This window comes from Puma concolor, chromosome B3 (assembly GCF_028749965.1).
Source record: "Puma concolor isolate L17-30 chromosome B3, mPumCon1.1.hap2, whole genome shotgun sequence".
NCBI lineage: Eukaryota > Metazoa > Chordata > Mammalia > Carnivora > Felidae > Puma > Puma concolor.
The window spans coordinates 140,325,057-140,342,422 of record NC_141672.1 but is presented as its reverse complement, the minus strand read 5'-3'; the positions used below and the strand labels follow the sequence as shown (position 1 = coordinate 140,342,422).

Here is a 17,366-nt window from a genome sequence, read left to right as displayed (position 1 = left end):
TGTCCAGGGTAGCCAGGGGGAGAGGAGATGAGCATCTTCTCAACCATCTGAGTGTCATTGTGAATTATTGGCTAAATTAGAGAATGAGTAGCCAAATTGATGGAAGTCTTACTTTTCTCCTTCAGTCTTTATCTGAATAGAAAACTATAAAGGAAAAGCTAAAATATGAAATCAGAAAAAAAAAGGCTAAGTGAATCCCAAGTACCTAAATTAAATAACATGCCTGTTCTCAGAGCCCACAGTGTTGATCTCTTGGTACCTACCCAAAGCAAAGGAAAATTGGGTTTGCAGATGGAACATTTTGATGCTGATGGAACATGACAAGACCCTTCTTTTCAGACACTTTGAAAAATGCAAAAACAAGTTTACTAAATTGAGAGAGAGTGTTGGGAGTAGTTCGGGAACTCTTTGGCAAAAACATGCCATTTTCTTGAGGCTCTTGGTAAATGCTTTGTCTACTGACTTAGTACGGAAAGTTGACAACTGTGAGCCTCCAATTTGATATTCCTAAGGGGTTCCAAGTAAGGTCTAGAGCCAATAAGTCATAGCAGTAGCCATGGAGGATGCTGAGCACCTGCCACAGGGCAGGGTGACTGTCTGTGATGATGTCATGCGGTGGTATCCCTGGGCCCACATTACAGGTAGCTCCATATATATATGTTTTTATGCCATGAGTTCAAACTGTCCCAATGATTCCCTAATATAAAAATGTAAGCCAGGGGCGCCTGGGTGGCGCAGTCGGTTAAGCGTCCAACTTCAGCCAGGTCACGATCTCGCGGTCCGGGAGTTCGAGCCCCGCATCAGGCTCTGGGCTGATGGCTCAGAGCCTGGAGCCTGTTTCCGATTCTGTGTCTCCCTCTCTCTCTGCCCCTCCCCCGTTCATGCTCTGTCTCTCTCTGTCCCAAAAAAAATAAATAAAAACGTTGAAAAAAAAAATTTAAAAAAAAAAATAAAAAAAAAAAATGTAAGCCAACTTTCAAAACAGGAATGTTGTAACATGATCAAGAATGCTATTTCCCCTTCCACATGCTCAAATGATACCCATCAGTTGTCCTGAAAACACTCTCCATGGGAAATAAAATACTTGAGGCTATTTCATCCCTGGCACTGGCCAAAGGGCTTGGTGAAAAGTATTAGTATCAGAAAAAGAGAGAACTGAGCATGGAAGAGGAAGAGAGGGGAGGTAGATGACCCATCATGGATGATGTTCTGAGCTTAGTTTTCAGTAGGTACAGAGCAAAGGACAAGCCAAGGAACTCAGTCAAAACCACCAGCATTTTGGAAAGTGGTTGTGTCTGTGATTGTCGTTGGTATTGTTATTGATGAATGTGAAAACATGTTTTACTTTGCATAGGATGGTGCAGGTGAAAAGTGAGAAAAAGGATGGAGGCAGGTTCACCTGTCCTAACAGGTCGGGCCATGAATTTAGGGGATAGAGGAGATTAAAATCAACAGAAACCAAGGCATTGGGGTTATAGTGAATCACTACCTAAATTAGGTGGATGGTAAATGCTTTAGTAGACACAGTGTTCAGGAAAATGTTTATGAATTTTAAAATAATCCGTGGTTCCAAAGTAACAGAAATGCCTAGATCCATCTGCCAACGTTTCCCTAGTGTTAAGGGAAGGGTAGTGTGGCAGGGCCAGGACTAAGGTAAAGTGAGGGAGGCACCCAGGATGCAAAATGTAAGGAGGCACTCCCTCAGGCTCCTGCAGCTGTAGGGCACTTATGCTGTGTATCAGAGATGACAAGAGCCCAAGAAATAGGATCCCTGGAAACAAATGGCTCAGAATTGGGGCAAAGGTGAACATTTTTGGCTCACTTTTCCCATCACTTCCAATAATACACCTGCTACCTGGAAAAGATGATGAAATATGACAGTGCCTTACATATTCAATTCACAGTTAACATCTCTGAATTAGCATTGGAATAATAAATACACTGCTTCTGGCTAAAATTAACAACTCAGGAAACAACAGATGCTGGCGAGGATGTGGAGAAATGGGAACTTTCTTGCACTGTTGGTGGGAATGCAAACTGGTGTAGCCACTCTGGAAAACAGTGTGGAGGTTCCACAAAAAAATTAAAAATAGAACTACCCTATGACCTCAGCAATAACACTACTAGGAATTTATCCAAAGGATACAGGAGTGCTGATTCATAGGGGCACATGTACCCCAATGTTTATAGCAGCCCTTTCAACAATAGCCAAATTATGGAAAGAGCCTAAATGGCCATCAGCTGATGAATGGATAAAGAAGATGTGGTTAATATACACAATGGAATACTACTTGGCAATGAGAAAGAATGAAATCTGGCCATTTGCAGCAACGTGGATGGTACTGGAGGGTATTATGCTAAGTGAAATGAGTCAGTCAGAGAAAGACAGATATCATATGTTTTCACTCATATGTGGAACTTGAGGAACTTTACAGAAGACCATGGGGGAAGGGAAGGGAAAAAAATAGTTACAGAGAGGGAGGGGGGCAAACCATAAGAGACTCTTAAATACAGAGAACAAACTGAGGGGTGGTTGATGCTGGGGGTAGAGGAGAGGAGAAAATGGGTGATGGGCATTGAGGAGGGCACTTGTTGAGACAAGCACTGGGTGTTGTATGTAAGCAAGGAACCACAGGAATCTACCCCTAATACCAAGAGCACACTATAAACACTGCATGTTAGCCAATTTGACAATAAATTATATTAAATACATACATACATACATACATACATACATACATACATACATACATACACTGCTTCTGTGACACACAGGCAAGAGACAGAGCTCCTCCTCATCCACGGTTTTGCTTTTCCCAGATCTCATTTACCCATAGTCAACCATAGCCTGGAAGCAGATGACGCTCCTCCGAGGTATCACCAGAAGGCCGATAGCCTAATGCTACATCCCAATGCCTCCCTTCATCTCCTCATGTGGGCATTGTATCACCTCACGTCATCACAAGAAGAATAAGATATTTTGAGAGAGAGACCACATTCACATAATTTTTATAACAGTATATTGCTATAAGTGATCTATTCAATCATTGTTGTTAATCTCTTGATGTGCCTAATTTATAAATTAAACTTCATCATAGGCACGAACGTTCAGGAAAAAACAGCGAATGCATGGTCAGTGCTACCTGTGGTTTTGGGCATCTGCTGAGGGTCTTGGAATGTACCCCCCAGGATAAGGGGGGGGGGCTACTGTAAAGCATACAGCTCAGACCCTGGAGCAAAAGCACCCCAAAAATTCAGATCTTGAGCTGATGATCACTAACTGCATCACCGGGGCAAGTTACTACGCCTCTGTGAGCTGCAGCTTCGTCTATACAGCAGAGATCATAACAGAGCCTCTCTCATAAGGACGTGTGTGAATTTGAGTTAAAAGAGGCAAAGTGCCTGCCCAATACTAAGCACTCAGTAAGTGCTGGCTAGCAGGATATTAGCAGGCATCATTACACTCTTAAAATCTCATAAGAATCTGAAAGAAGATCCCAGTGCAGAGCCCTAGTGATAACCTTCACCATAAGAAAATGAGACACTTTAGTGGAAAAGTCCAGGAGTCCCAGGTCTAATTTCCAGCTCTCCTTTTACCAGCCAAAGCCATCAGCATCTCTGCCCGAGCTCCCATGGTCTAACCCCCGCCTTGCCCTCCCACCACTCCCTCCTTCCTCCTGTGCCCTCAGATACTCTCCTGTCCAAACAGCAGCCAGAATGGTCCTTTAAGATCATAAATCAGTTTAATGGGTATAGAGTTTCAGTTTTGCAAGATGAAAAGAGTTCTAGAGATGGGTTATACAACAGTGTGGATGCACTTAACAGTACTGAACTATACACTTGAAAATGCCCAGCATGGTCAACTTGATGTTGTACAAATTTTATAATTAAAATTTAAAAAAAAAAAAAAAGCATAAATTATATCAGGTCATGCCCCTGCTTCAAACCTGATGGAAATAAAATCTGAATTTCTTTTCATGGTCTAGAAAGTTCTTCCCTCCTCTTATCCTCCCGTTCCTCCTCCCCCTCTCCCTCCCTCCCTTCCTCCTCCTTCATATCTCTCTTGTCTTTCACAATTATTGGCATACCAGCATCATCCTCATCATCATCATCATCATCATCATAATTTGCAAATAACCATTGAAATGATACACTAGATCCAAGGTTCCCTCGTTGGCAATTCGGTGACTCCAATACCTTCTCTGGCAGATGGGGGAGAAGACTGACAGGCAGCTCAAACCAGCACAGCTATGATGGCGTCTATGCTCACAACACCCAGCCCAGGTGCTGGAGGCTCCACAGGCTAGGGCAGCCTCTAATACAGTGCAAGTTCAGCCTCTGCTCACATCCTGCATCCATTGCCAGCAAAAAATGGAGGCTGGAGGGTTGGTGTGAATTTGTTTCCTGAACAGTTGAGGTTTTCACTGACCTGCTGAGAGACTACTTTAAAACCCTCCTTGAAGAAACAGACTTTTTACAGAGAACACACGGCTGGTACCTGAGGGGAGGTGGGTAGAGGTATGGGGGAAACAGGTGATGGGGATTAAGGAGTGCACTTGTGATGAGCACCGGGTGATGTACGGAGGTGTTGAATCACTATATTGTACACCTGAAACTAATATTACACTCTGTTAACCAACTGGAATTCAAATAAATACTTGTAAAAAAGATGAAAGGAAAAAAACTAAAATGAGGTTATTATGGTGGGCCTAGTCCTATATGACTGGTGTCCTTATAAAAAGGGACATTTGGACACAGACAAGCACATAGGGAGAATGTCTTGTGAAGACAGAGGCAGAGATGAGGTGACGCTTCTACAAGCCAAGGGTCACCAGGACTGCTGTGACCAACAGAATCTAGGAGAGCACCTGGGGCAGGTTCCCCCTCATGGCCCCAGAAGGAACCACCCTGGCGCCATCTTGAATTGGGACTTCTGGCCTCCAGGGCTGGGAGAAAGTCAATCTCTGCTATTTGAGCTGCTCAGTTTGTGGTGCTTTGTTATGGCAGCCCCCAGGAGACTCCTACAGGGAGGTCCCCGTGCCACTCTTGGGTGTGACAATTCCCCAGAAAGACTCTAAAAGCTCATTAAAAGCTGTTGTAGTTGCACTCATGATTTACAGGGACTCACATTACAGATGAAGATCAGCCAAGGAGAGAGGCTCACAGGGCAGAGGGCAGCTGTCTCAGTCTGCTCAGGCAGATCCAGCAGGACACCACAGACCGAGTGGCTGATGAACAAACACATTTCTTTCTCACAGTTCTGGGGGCTGGAAGTCCAGGTTGAAGGCACCATCAGGTTCCCTCTCTGGTGAGAACCTGCTTCCTGGTTCACAGATGGCCATATTCTCACTGTGTCCTTACATGGAGCAGGGACCAGGGAACTCTCTGAGGCTCCTCTTATAAGGGTGCTCATTCTGCTCATAGGGACTGCACCCTCATCACCTCATCCCCTCCCAAAGGCCCTGCCTTCCCAAACCATTACTCTGGGGAGTAGGGTTTCAGCATATGGATTTGAGGGAACACAGGCATTAGTCTATCACACCAGAGAAACACCAAACATGACATAGATAGATAGATAGATAGATAGGAAATAGATACATACATAGATGATAGATAAATAGGAAATAGATATATAGATACATAGATGATAGATAGATAGATAGATAGATAGATAGATAGATAGATAGGAAATAGATACATAGATACATAGATGATAGATAGATAGATAGATAGATAGATAGATGTATATATTTTATATACATCCTGCTTCTAGCCTCACAGACCCTCTTTAATGCTTGTGCTTCCCTTTCTACTATCTCCACCCTCTTCCTCTAACAGACATGTAATTCAGGGATCACTGTTTTCTTCCTTTTTTGCCCTTTTAATTCTTCTTAACACAGAGCAAAGAAGCAGCCAATAAGGCAGAGGGCAGAGGAACCGGCTGGAGCACACGAATTGCTGGTGTGAGAGAGCTTCTGGGCATCAGCAGTGGAGGGGGAGTGTTTCACTAGAGATTTGGGGGACACAAGCTTACAAAGTATGGCGAAGCTTAGAAAAATTCAAAGCACTGCTTCATCCAGAGAAACGGAATGTTCGATGCAGCTATTTCATGACTGAGAGGCTCTGAAATCTGGAATGATGGCAAGAACCCACAGGTGATAGCTGACAGAAAATTACATATTGGTTTGCAGCCCAACATTATGTGATTGTTCAGAGTCGGATGTGGGGGGAGACGCTATTATTTGTTTTTAATAGGAAAAGTCTACAGATGCCGTTTTTGGAAAACAGTACTGTCATCGACTGCCTCATTGCCTCATGTACACAGGTAGAGAAAAAGTGAAGGGTGTCCAGAGGGGAGCAATGAGACCGAGGAAAGGGCTGTAGAGACAAGTTAATGTGAAGACAGCAGGGAGCATGGTGCCTGTGGAGCACGGCTGCCGTGGCCCCAGGTGAAGGGGAGTGAGCAGATGATGGCTATTTGGAAGGCGTCCACATCCTCGATAGAGAGGGTGTACATAGCTCATACTATGGTGTTTAAATTAGTCCTAATCAAGTGCAATTAAGGATCTGTTGTCAGGGTTGAAATCCCGGAAACCTTAAACCACATATTCCACTGGGGTGCAGACAAGTAACGGCCCTTGCAGGTGCTCACTCTGGCCCAGGATGCTTTTCCTCTTGAACTTGGCCTGATAGCCTTTTTCAGTAATTCAGATCTCAGCTTAGGTGTCACCTGCTCAGAGAAGAACTTGACCTCTCTCACAGAACACTTTCTCCCTCCACCTATGGGCGTCACTGCGGACAGCCTGACTTTAATGATGTCACAGAGCAATATGAAATTCTCTTCCTCATTGAATTCTTTGCTTCCTTAGTATCTGACTCTCCCGCTAGAATGTTTACTCCACAAGATCAGGGGTCTTGCCTGTCATATTCATGTCCAGATTCCACTACTCTAATTATTCCAATCACTGCTCACACTCATAGAGCAGCCAAGTCATGGCAAGCACTCCATTAAACGGAAGACATTTCCACATTAATATACTTAGGCTGTGCAATAACCTAGATTTTGTTATTTCCATCTTTTTGGAAAAGAAGAAACTTGAGACCCAGAAAAGTTGGGTGACTCCTCCAAGGTTTCACAGCTGTAAGTGCCTGGGCTGGGACCTGAACCCAGGTACTAGCTTTATAGTGAATACTGTGAACCACTGCACCACACAGTGTGTAGCCAATAAACATGTATTTTTTTAATTTATTTTTATTTATTTTTAATTTTTTAATGTTTATTTATTTTTGAGAGAGAGAGGCAGAGCATGAGCTGGGGAGGGGCAGAGAGAGGGAGACACAGAATCTGAAGCAGGCTCCAGGCTCTGAGCCATCAGCACAGAGCCCAAAGCAGGGCTTGAACCCATGAACCATGAGATCATGACCTAAGCTGAAGTCAGTCACTTAACCAACTGGGCCACCCAGGCGCCCTGCCAATAAACATGTATTGAATGAATGAATCGATCAGCACAAGAGTGAACAAATGCATGAGGTTTTGAATCCAGAACCTCTGCCCATAGCAGCCAGTAAGAAACGTACTGAGGTTCTCACAGCTCTGTTCAGCAGGAACCATCCGGATATCATCCAACTGCAGAGGTGTTCCCAGGGTTAATTACCTGTGTGGTGCTGAAGAGGATCTCCATGCCCTGAGCTGCCAGGAAGGCCTCCCTGCCAGACCGGAGGTTGGCAATGTGCTTGAGGCAGAGCAGAAGCGTCCGGCGGATCAGCACATAGGTATTGGCTGTGTCATGGCCGTGCCAGTCCTGATGCAGCCTGAGCAAGCTGGTGACGTAGCCTCTGTTCACAGCCCTGCGGCTGTTAGACTCTGAAACCAATGGGAAAGGTGATGTCAATCACAGGTTCTCCTGGCTGCACCTGCCTGAGGATGCCCCGATGTACCTCCCGCAAGATTCTTATTATAAAGGGACTAATAATAACTTTCCACTGGAGAAAACTGGCAGATGTCACCTTCATCGAGTGATCAACATGGACATCACCATGTGTGTTGTGCTGAGAAAAACACAGCATCATTTCTATGGTGTTTCTGCCCAAAATGTATAGTCTGAATTTAACCATGAGGAAAACCAGCAAACCCAAAATGAGGGGCATGCTACTAGTGATCTGATCTATACTCTTCAAAATGTCAAGGTCATGAAAGGGAAAAAAAAAAAAAAGAAGGGAAAAGACAAAGAAAAGAGAAATAAAGAGAGAAAGAGAGAAACAGGAAGGGAGGAAGGAAGGAAGGAAGGAAGGAAGGAAGGAAGGAAGGAAGGAAGGAAGGAAGGAAGGAAGGAATTTGGCTAAAGTATTTATATAATATGTAAGTACAATGTAGAATTATAATTTAGATCCTAGGCTAGAAATCATTTTTTTTTCTTTTGCTACAAAAGGCATTAGAGACGCATTTGGTAAAATTTGAATAAGGTCTATAAATTAGAAGTATTGTATCGATGTACATTAGATTTTGGTAAACTGTGGCTATGTAAAAGAAAATCGTGTGCTTAGGAAATTCACAATAGGAATATGTGAATGTCTGTAACTTATTCTTAAAAAGTTCAGAAAAAAACTGTAATAGGGGGATGGGATGAATGAGGGAGAGACAGAGACATTTCCACCAGATTTCCATTCTTCTTTTCCTAAATCTCAGTGGACTTAGGGTATTGTCATTGGGTTGAGCAAATTATAAGATTTAGTCTTGGAAGAAGACCCTGAATGAGACATGATATCTGAAAGGCTATCATGTGTAACAGCTATATTGTGTTTTTCCTAAAGAGCACAGAAGCCAGCTTATGGATAATCAAGGTCTGGCTCAGTCCAAGAAACGAATTCCTCATAGTCAACACTATTCAACAAAAGAATGGACTCTATGTGGAAATGGACATCCGGGCACTAACAATGTTAAGACAGGGGTGGGAAGCCCACTCAGCAGGATGTGGTATGGGGTTTTCTTACGTCTGATGGGGAACATAATAGAGTGCTTTTCTGGTTCCCTTCACGTCTACACAATTTCTCTTTGTTGACTGAATGATCCTGGTGGAGGCCTCCCATGAGACACACCCTAGAGGGTAAGTGCACAAAGTCCTAATTTTCCCAAGAGATACTTTAAATTCTCCTTGAAGAAATACAGAGGAAAAGGAGTCCAAGAATCCTGTCTCAACACTTAACATATGCCCCTTTCCAGCTGAACCTCCTCGGGCTACTGGCTTGGTGGACAAATGTGTCCCAGCCCACATATACCCCACAGATGTCTGGTCATCTCTGCTTGTGTGGACAAGGTGCATTGGGAGGCTATCACCGGCCGACTCTCAGCACAAATGCCCAAATCTTGCAGCCCTGCTCTCATTACCACATTTCTCCATTACCCCCACCACTCACGCTGGCTTATGAGACAATATAGGCTTCTGGCCGAGGGTGTGTGAGACAGATCCCCTGAGCCGTAATTGGAGAAGCAAATTTCAGCTCAAAGTCAGATTTTTTCCCTAAGACCATGTAAGTACACATAAGTGAAAAAATAACACAAAAACTCAGGGCTTTATTCCAGAGGGGTTTTCTCATAATATTAAAGAAATTCTTTTGTTGTTGTTGTTGCTTTCTGTGAGTTTGTCAAATTCTAAGTTGTCAGGCTTCATTGAGCCCCACTGAGATTTTTGACCCATTTGTACAGTTGGGATCATTGTTGTTTGTTTGTTTGTTTAATTTTTTTGTTTTTTCACTTTTACAACATTTCATTCAGCCATGACCCTGAACTGAGGGTGATGAGCTTTGTTTGCCAGGTGATGTGTTTGCAGAAGGTTTAAATCGCTGTCATTACCTCCTTTAATGAATTATTCTTTTGCATCAACCGTATTTCTCTCCTTGGCTGGTTGCAGCCACAAAGCACCAGAGTTCTTTACTGCCTGAATGAGGTTCCAGCCTATCCAATATCTGACGTTTAAAAGAAAATCGAGGATTAAGTAGGAGGTATTAAAGTATCACCCGCTGGAAAGATGCCAGAATAGCAAACACAGTGGACAGAGGCCCCATGGGCACAGAGAGGTTAAGGTCTTCTGTCTTTTATCTATTTTAAGGGTATGAGACTAATAATGTGTTATCTTAATGACCTTCATCCCCTACTCTTTGGAGGGGTAGGGGGCAGGGATAATGGGGAAAAAATCTTTAATTGTCTCAGAGAAAAATCCCTTATCAAATCCTAATGATTTTATTCATGATTTCCCGTTAATCCTCAACAAGCTGCCATGTTTACTAACATCGAAAATGGCTACACCTCCTTCCCCGCTGACCCCACCTCAGTCAATCTTTCTCTAAGAGTGGCTTGCAGAGTTTTGCAAAAGTCAATATGCCTCAAAAACCCTCAGCAAACTGAGGAAGAGCAAATGTGGAGAAGAGCTAAGACTGAAATGAGGGTCACCGAGATCAGTGATATGCAGGAGTTCTAGAAGATCTAAGAGGGAAACAGTGCTTCTCTAGGGGCCAAATAGCCATGAGAAAATGTTTTGGGTGAATGCAGGGTTCAGGGCAGGAGAGGGCTCAAGGTCCCCTGACCCTCTTCAAAACAGATCAGTTGCACTTAAGTCTGTTTATATAAAGGACTTTCTACTAAGATTTCCTTGGGAAAAAAAATTCCTGCTCCTTAATTTTTTTAAGATTTCTCAAGTAGATTGGTTTATCTTAAACTTCTAGGAGGATGGGGGTAGGTTGGACAGAGAGGAGATATGAGTTTAATATCTCACTCCTCACTCCCACCCCTTCTCAAAGGCACTCTCAGTGCCCTGTCTCCATCCTGTTGAATGTCTTCTCTGGCCAGTTTTCTTTTGGCAAATCCATGAACTCAACCTTGACCTTCCCTCTAATTCACCCTCCTATATTCTACCACTTCTGCCTCTCCAGATTATATTATCCTCCAGAATGAAGTCTGTGTAGCTAATTATGTCTGAAATGTTACCTAGCAATATTCTTATTTTTACCCCACGTATTTCTTCATTGAGGTTCAGATGTTTTTTTTCTTCTTTTGGCTCAGACCCCATCGATGCAGATTTTTACACTCAGGTAAAAAGAAAAAAAAATAAATAACTGGAAGGGAATGTGCCAAGATATCACTAGTACTTATAGAGGAGGAAAAGACTGAGGATTCTATTTGCTTTAGACTTTTTAGATTCAATTTAGGCTTTTCTGTAGTTCTTATTCCCCACATACTCTACAATGCATTTTACTAATCAGGAGCAGTAAAAAATATTACCTTTTTGACAGGAGGTCCTTAGACTATTGGTCATGCCATGTTGTAAATGCCTGTGGGCAGGGTGAACGGCCCCTAGGTTACTATAGCAACCAACTCCCTTTTTTACTCTTACCCCATCCCCTTCAAAAGTGAATTACCTGCCTACTCCCTGAAGTCATTTGAAACCCTCATCATCTCTATAGAGATGTTTATCCTTATAAAGAAGAAAGTCTAGATGCCTTCAAGACTCAAAGATTGACTGTCTCATGGGGAACAGTCAGCCCCATGCCAGGCTGGTGGAGAAATGCTCTGTGACCCAGATTATTATACCTGCAAGCAGTCCACGCCTCTGCCACTGTTCCTTGGCAAAACCAAAGAAAATTTTCATCTCTGCTCTTCACTTCCCATATCTGGGAATTTCATCAGCCCTTTTAGGGTCGAGTGATGACTTAAAGCAGAGGCCGCGTGGGAACCTGCGGCAGAGCAACAAACCAAACAACACAATAGCCGCGCTCTCAGATGAGATGGACACATTATTGCAGACCTCTAAACTCCGCCATCCCTTAGTCACCCACCCTTCATGGCCTCGATGGGCCTGCTTGGCAGGCAGAGCTTCCAGGTGCCCACTTTCTTTTGGGACTCCTTGTACCTGGCCAGGAACTCCACCACTCTCCAGCTGTGTGGACTTGAACCTGTCAGTTCACTGTTGTATCACTAAGTCTTTAGCTGAATGACAAAACTAATAATATCCCTTCCTGGGGAGTTGTTGAGAAAATTACATGAGATAATACACACAAAGTTGATAGCTCCATGCCTGACGCATACTAAGCACCCAATACCCGTTACCCATTATGACTGTCATTATCAACATGATAAGCAAAATCTACTTATGGCTCCAACTTCCCCTCTATTACTATGGACAACAAAGTGCCAAATGCTCGGGATATGAACATATTCTTTTTGACAGCTTCATTCAAGAACAGGAGCTCCAGGGTCACATAGCTGTTGATTTGAATGTTGGCTCTACCAGTTACCAGCTCTGAAACCTCAGTTCAGTTGCTTAGTCACTCTCAACTATATTTCCATCATCCGCAAAGAGTAACGCAAGATAAAAAAAGATTAATTACAACATCAGCCCTACAAGCTCATTAGAGGGAATAAATGCTTAGCATAGCACCCGGCACAAAGCTTGTGCTCGATAAATGAGAATTCCCTTCCCCATAAGGATGACATCAAACTTCACATACCTTTTACCAGTGATAATTCCCCAAGGAAAAGTTTCTAAATAAGTAAAATGTATAGTCAAGTGTCTTCAGTCTCTGTGTAACATAGTTGACTTCTCACCCCAAAATATCCACCAGTTTTACGTTGCTGCCCATCTATCCTTAGACATCCTGATAGAGACACACTGAGGGTCACACCCCAATTTATCCCAGGTGTCCTCACAGAAAAGTCCATAATGCAGACCTTTATTGTTGCCCTCTCTGGCAAAATTTACCTCAGATGGGTCCCATTACACCAAAGCTTTTTATAGAGGACTGGCTAATGTTCTAAGATCCTCTTGACTGATAATGCTTAACTGGCTAACAGCCCATACCTGCTTTTGATAAGGCACATGGGAGTAAGAATAAATACAAGGATTCCAGGTTTCCATCATTCTTGAGAACAAAAATTATCTTCAGCCACATAGTGTACTATGACATTACCATCCCAAGAACTTCTTGCCCAGGGTGATTAAATAGCTTTATCCTCTGTTTTAGGAATTTCATGAAAATCCATTCATATGAACTATTGACAATTCAGCTAGTCCTTTTCAGGATAGTGGCCCCTTCTCAGGGCTGAAGACCACTGAACTGTACATACCAAATGTCCATTTACTCTTCAAAGTTTGCTTCCAAACCCTCTCTGTGCTATGTCCCCCAACTCTGAGCAATTACATCACAAACATTGCCTGATCCCAACCAGGACCCCACACTGAAAGACCCATTTTGGGTGTGCCTGGGTGGCTCAGTTGGTTAAGCGTCTGACTTCAGCTCAGGTCATGGTCTCACGGTTCGTGAGTTCAAGCCCCACATTGGGCTCTGTGCTGACAGCTTGGAGCCTGGAGCTTGCTTCAGATTCTGTGTCTCCCTCTTTCTCTGCCCCTCCCCCCGTCTCAAAAAATAAAACATTAAAAAAAATTTTTTTTAAAGAAAGACCCACTTTGCACACAGTACTCTCATTCTATAATAACCACCCGAGAACTCCCCCTTGAGGGACATTATTAAAACTCAAGGTAATGGTGACCTTAACTATGGGAAACAATATGCTTGCCTTTATAACACATTACTTTTGTGGTCTTTACAGGGAGTCAATTTAGAAGATATTTCTGGACAAAGCAGGCTTTTACCAAGACTTATAAATCATATTATATGAACAACGAGCTGCCTACTCTGCCATTATAACACCATTTACAATTACGGAGTATTTATTTACTGAATGTTTCCTATGTTCTCAGTACTGGGTTAATCATTTTACATGATTATCTCATTTATCTCATGGAAATGCTTTGAGATAAGCATTATCTTCCTCCTTTTACAAATGAAGGCACTGGGAGAAGTCAGACAACTCACTGAAGCCCTTAGAGCTCACAAAAGCCCTATCCATGATTCCAGTGGGACTCCCCATCTGCCACCAAAGATGAAATCCCACACTGTTACTCCCGAAGCAATGATAGTTTACACTTTTTTGCACCCAGAAAAAGCCCTTTAGCTGTTGCCAGAGTAACCAATTTCTTGAGGAAGGTTCCTGAAAAGCTACTGGAGATAAAGCCAGTGAACACCTGAAGCCTGGGGTGCTTGAGGGGAGTGGCTTGCAGCCAATTTTACCTTGGCTCAGCCCTTCCACGCACCCAACTTCTCTGTTCCCTCCCAGGCCCCTAAGTTGTGAGGAGAGTTTATTTTTAATAGGAAACTTGACAAGATTTAAAGGTCCCAGGACACCTGTGGCTCTTCAGGTCACTGGAGGAGGTGTTTGGGAGTCTCCCTGACTCTCAGCCAGTGATTCCGTGAGGCCAGTCCAGAAGCCAGGCTCTGATGGGAGTGCCGTGCTGTGGAGCAGGAGGGAACAGGCCAGCTCTCATGGGCTCCTCCCCCTGGTGGCTGCAGCAGGTCTTGCTCACAAAGAAGGAGCAGAAGTACATGTACTGAGACAGGGCTAATCTTAATGTCATTGATGGTGGAAATTCTACATGACTATCATTAGCCCAAATAAGAATGATGCTATTGAATTAGCTTGCAGGGATCCTTTTTTTTCCCTCTTTTTAGAATAGATGCATTTCAGGAAACTTGACTATAAAGTAAATTTTGATTTCAACTGAAGGTGTTTTCCCACTGACCGCCTTTAAAAAATTAAAGATGCTTTTCCTAAGCCCCAGAAATCACAGCTGAGAGGCATTAGAGAACATCCTTCACAGCAGTTTTCAATCTAGACTCTTGCATTGCTTTTATTTTTTAATCGCCAATTCTTTCTAATACCTCTCCATAGATATGTTCCCAAACCCTAGGAATTTCTCCACTCTCAGGAAAGCCTCGGAATCCACATCTTCCTTTTCTGCTAGCCCTTGGTGAGAACCATGTCTAAGGAAGGGCGTTAGGTTGGGATGCTAAAAGAGAAGGTGGTACCATCATGGACATACTCCAGACACCACACCACACACCTCCAGTTCAGGGCTCGCCATTCCCCATGATGGATCAATCTCATCTTGTACTTTATCAATTCTAATGAATGTATTTTTTCACATTGGCATTTCCAAAATTAAGGTGCTTCTAACCGATGATAGTGTTTCCATTATAACTGGCAGTGTTTTTTCACTCAGTGGTACATAAAAAGTTGTACATCTTATAGTCAATGACATCTTAGGTTTGAGGAAATATGATTAACTTTTCAATATTGTTAGTTTGAAAATTCTCGGGTCGCCTGGGTGGCTTGGCCGGTTAAGCGTCCGACTTTGGCTCAGGTCATGATCTCATGGTCCATGAGTTCAAGCCCCGCGTCGGGCTCTGTGCTGACCGCTCAGAGCCTGGAGTCTGTTTCAGATTCTGTGTCTCCCTCTCTCTCTGCCCCTCCCCTGTTCATGCTCTGTCTCTCTCTGTCTCAAAAATAAATACACGTTAAAAAAAAAATTAAAGAAAAAAAAAGAAAATTCTCTAAAAGGACTTCATTCCCAGCAAGAGGTAATCACTTGAGAGGTTTTCTCTGCATATGCAAATATGCAGAGGCATTTGGTCCTGAAAACCAGATCCTGCTGTGGTGAGGTACTCAGTAAACTGTCAACTGAAATTATGCTCATATTCCCCACATCCAAGGCACCACCATTACTTCATTCAACAAACACTTAGCAAGTACTATGCACCAGCATATGCCAGGCACTGTTCTAAGCACTGGGGTACTACAGTAGGAGATGGGCTAGACCATGGCTTGTTTCCCATGGGGGAGCTGGAGAGACACACATCTAAATAGGCACACACACAAAGGGGAAAAAAATAATTTCAGATAGTGACAAGTACTACAGGGCAAAATAAAGAACAATGGTAGAGGGGTCCCTGGGTGGCTCAGTTGGTTAAACATCCAACTCTTGATTTCGGCTCAGGTCACAACCTCATAGTTTGTGAGTTCAAGCCCCATGTTGGTCTCCACACTGACAAGTCGGAGCCTACTTGGGATTCTCTCTCCCTCTTCCTCTGCCACTACCCCATGCATGCACTCTCCCTCTCTCAAAATAAATAAACATTTTTTTTTAATTTTTAAATGCTTTGTATTTATTTTTGAGAGAGAGAGAGATGGAGCAAGAACAGCAGACAGGCAGAGGGAGAGAGAGAGAGAGACAGAATCTGAAGCACACTCAGCACAGAGCCTGATGTGGGGCTCGAACTCATGAACCGTGATCATGACCTGAGCCAAAGTCAGATGCTTAACCGACTGAGCCACCCAGGCACCCCAATAAATAAACTTTAAAAAAAAATAGTAATTGTAGAGTGACTAAAGGCGCAACTATTCTAGATTGGGTGGTCAAGGAAAAGACCCTTCAAGGAGACAGTATTAGTGCTGAGATCTGAATGATAAGAAGAAATCAGGAAGGAGAGATCTGGTGGCAGAAAATTCCAGAAATCTTGAGAGGAAAGCAAATGGAGAAGCCCAAACTTGGTGTACAGATAACAAAAAGTCTGCAGCCAAAGCGGGTAGAAAAAGTGAGACAAGAGTAGGAGATTATTGAAAAGGAGCATAGGGATCAGAATGAGTGACCTCTGCCATTTTGACATCCATCATGGCAGGTTGTGTAAAAGTGGAGATTTTCTCACTCTCCTTTTTGTTATTTGTTTTCGTAATCTCTGCAAGAAAGCACTTAAGAATGACCATCTTTGCCTGGAACTCAATTTTTCCAGGTGCTTTCCTACCCATCCCAACTTTTATTTTGAGTCTAGACTTTGGTAGGGAAATAAACACTTGCCAAGACCCAAGACAAGCCACTGTCCCATCTGAGTCCCTGCAGAAAACCTTCCTGGTTTCACTGTCTTTCCATCGTCAACTCATCAGAAGATGATACTTGAAGAGGAGAGCCAGGATTTACACCAGAAAGAAGAAAGCTGAGACCTTCCCCGTTGCTTTTCTCTGTCAATTGCTAAGTGAGATGCCAGTCTGTCGGTGGCGTTGCCTGCTTCTAGCCAGGGACAGAGGAACAGTGATATCAGCGGGAAACACTCCCGCAAAGTGAGGCAACATCCCATGCCAATCTGTACATGCTGCAGTATGCCTCCGGGCCTGGAGGGGGCGCTGCAGGAAAGCGGGAGCCTGTGCCTCCGCGCTGCTGGCTAAGACTGCCCTCTGGCCTTAGGGCGTTCAACAGCACAGCGGTAAGGAAGCACGGGACCCTAGCCTTGTGCTCCCTGGTTCCAGCTTGAGTCCTGTCACCCCTGATGCGTCTGGTCCTCTCTCCTATCACCCAGACTGTACTCACAGTAGACTCTTACGGGGGCCCTCTGCCTCCAGCTCTCCTCCATGGCCCAACACATCTTACTAAAGCACAACTCTCAGTCTGTCATCCCCTAATCAATAATAGATAGATAGATAGATA

At 43.6% G+C, this 17,366-nt stretch overlaps 1 protein-coding gene across 2 annotated transcripts in view; it reads right to left on the bottom strand.

The window, feature by feature from the left end:
* The window catches only part of AGBL1 (AGBL carboxypeptidase 1), an 862,602-nt gene that overhangs the window by 704,954 nt on the left and 140,282 nt on the right, over positions 1-17,366 (bottom strand). For both annotated transcript variants that reach the window (XM_086711500.1, XM_025918486.2), the window contains exon 7: positions 7,656-7,864. In XM_086711500.1, the coding sequence (XP_086567626.1) occupies positions 7,656-7,864 (209 nt within the window). The remainder of the gene's footprint in view (positions 1-7,655; positions 7,865-17,366) is intronic.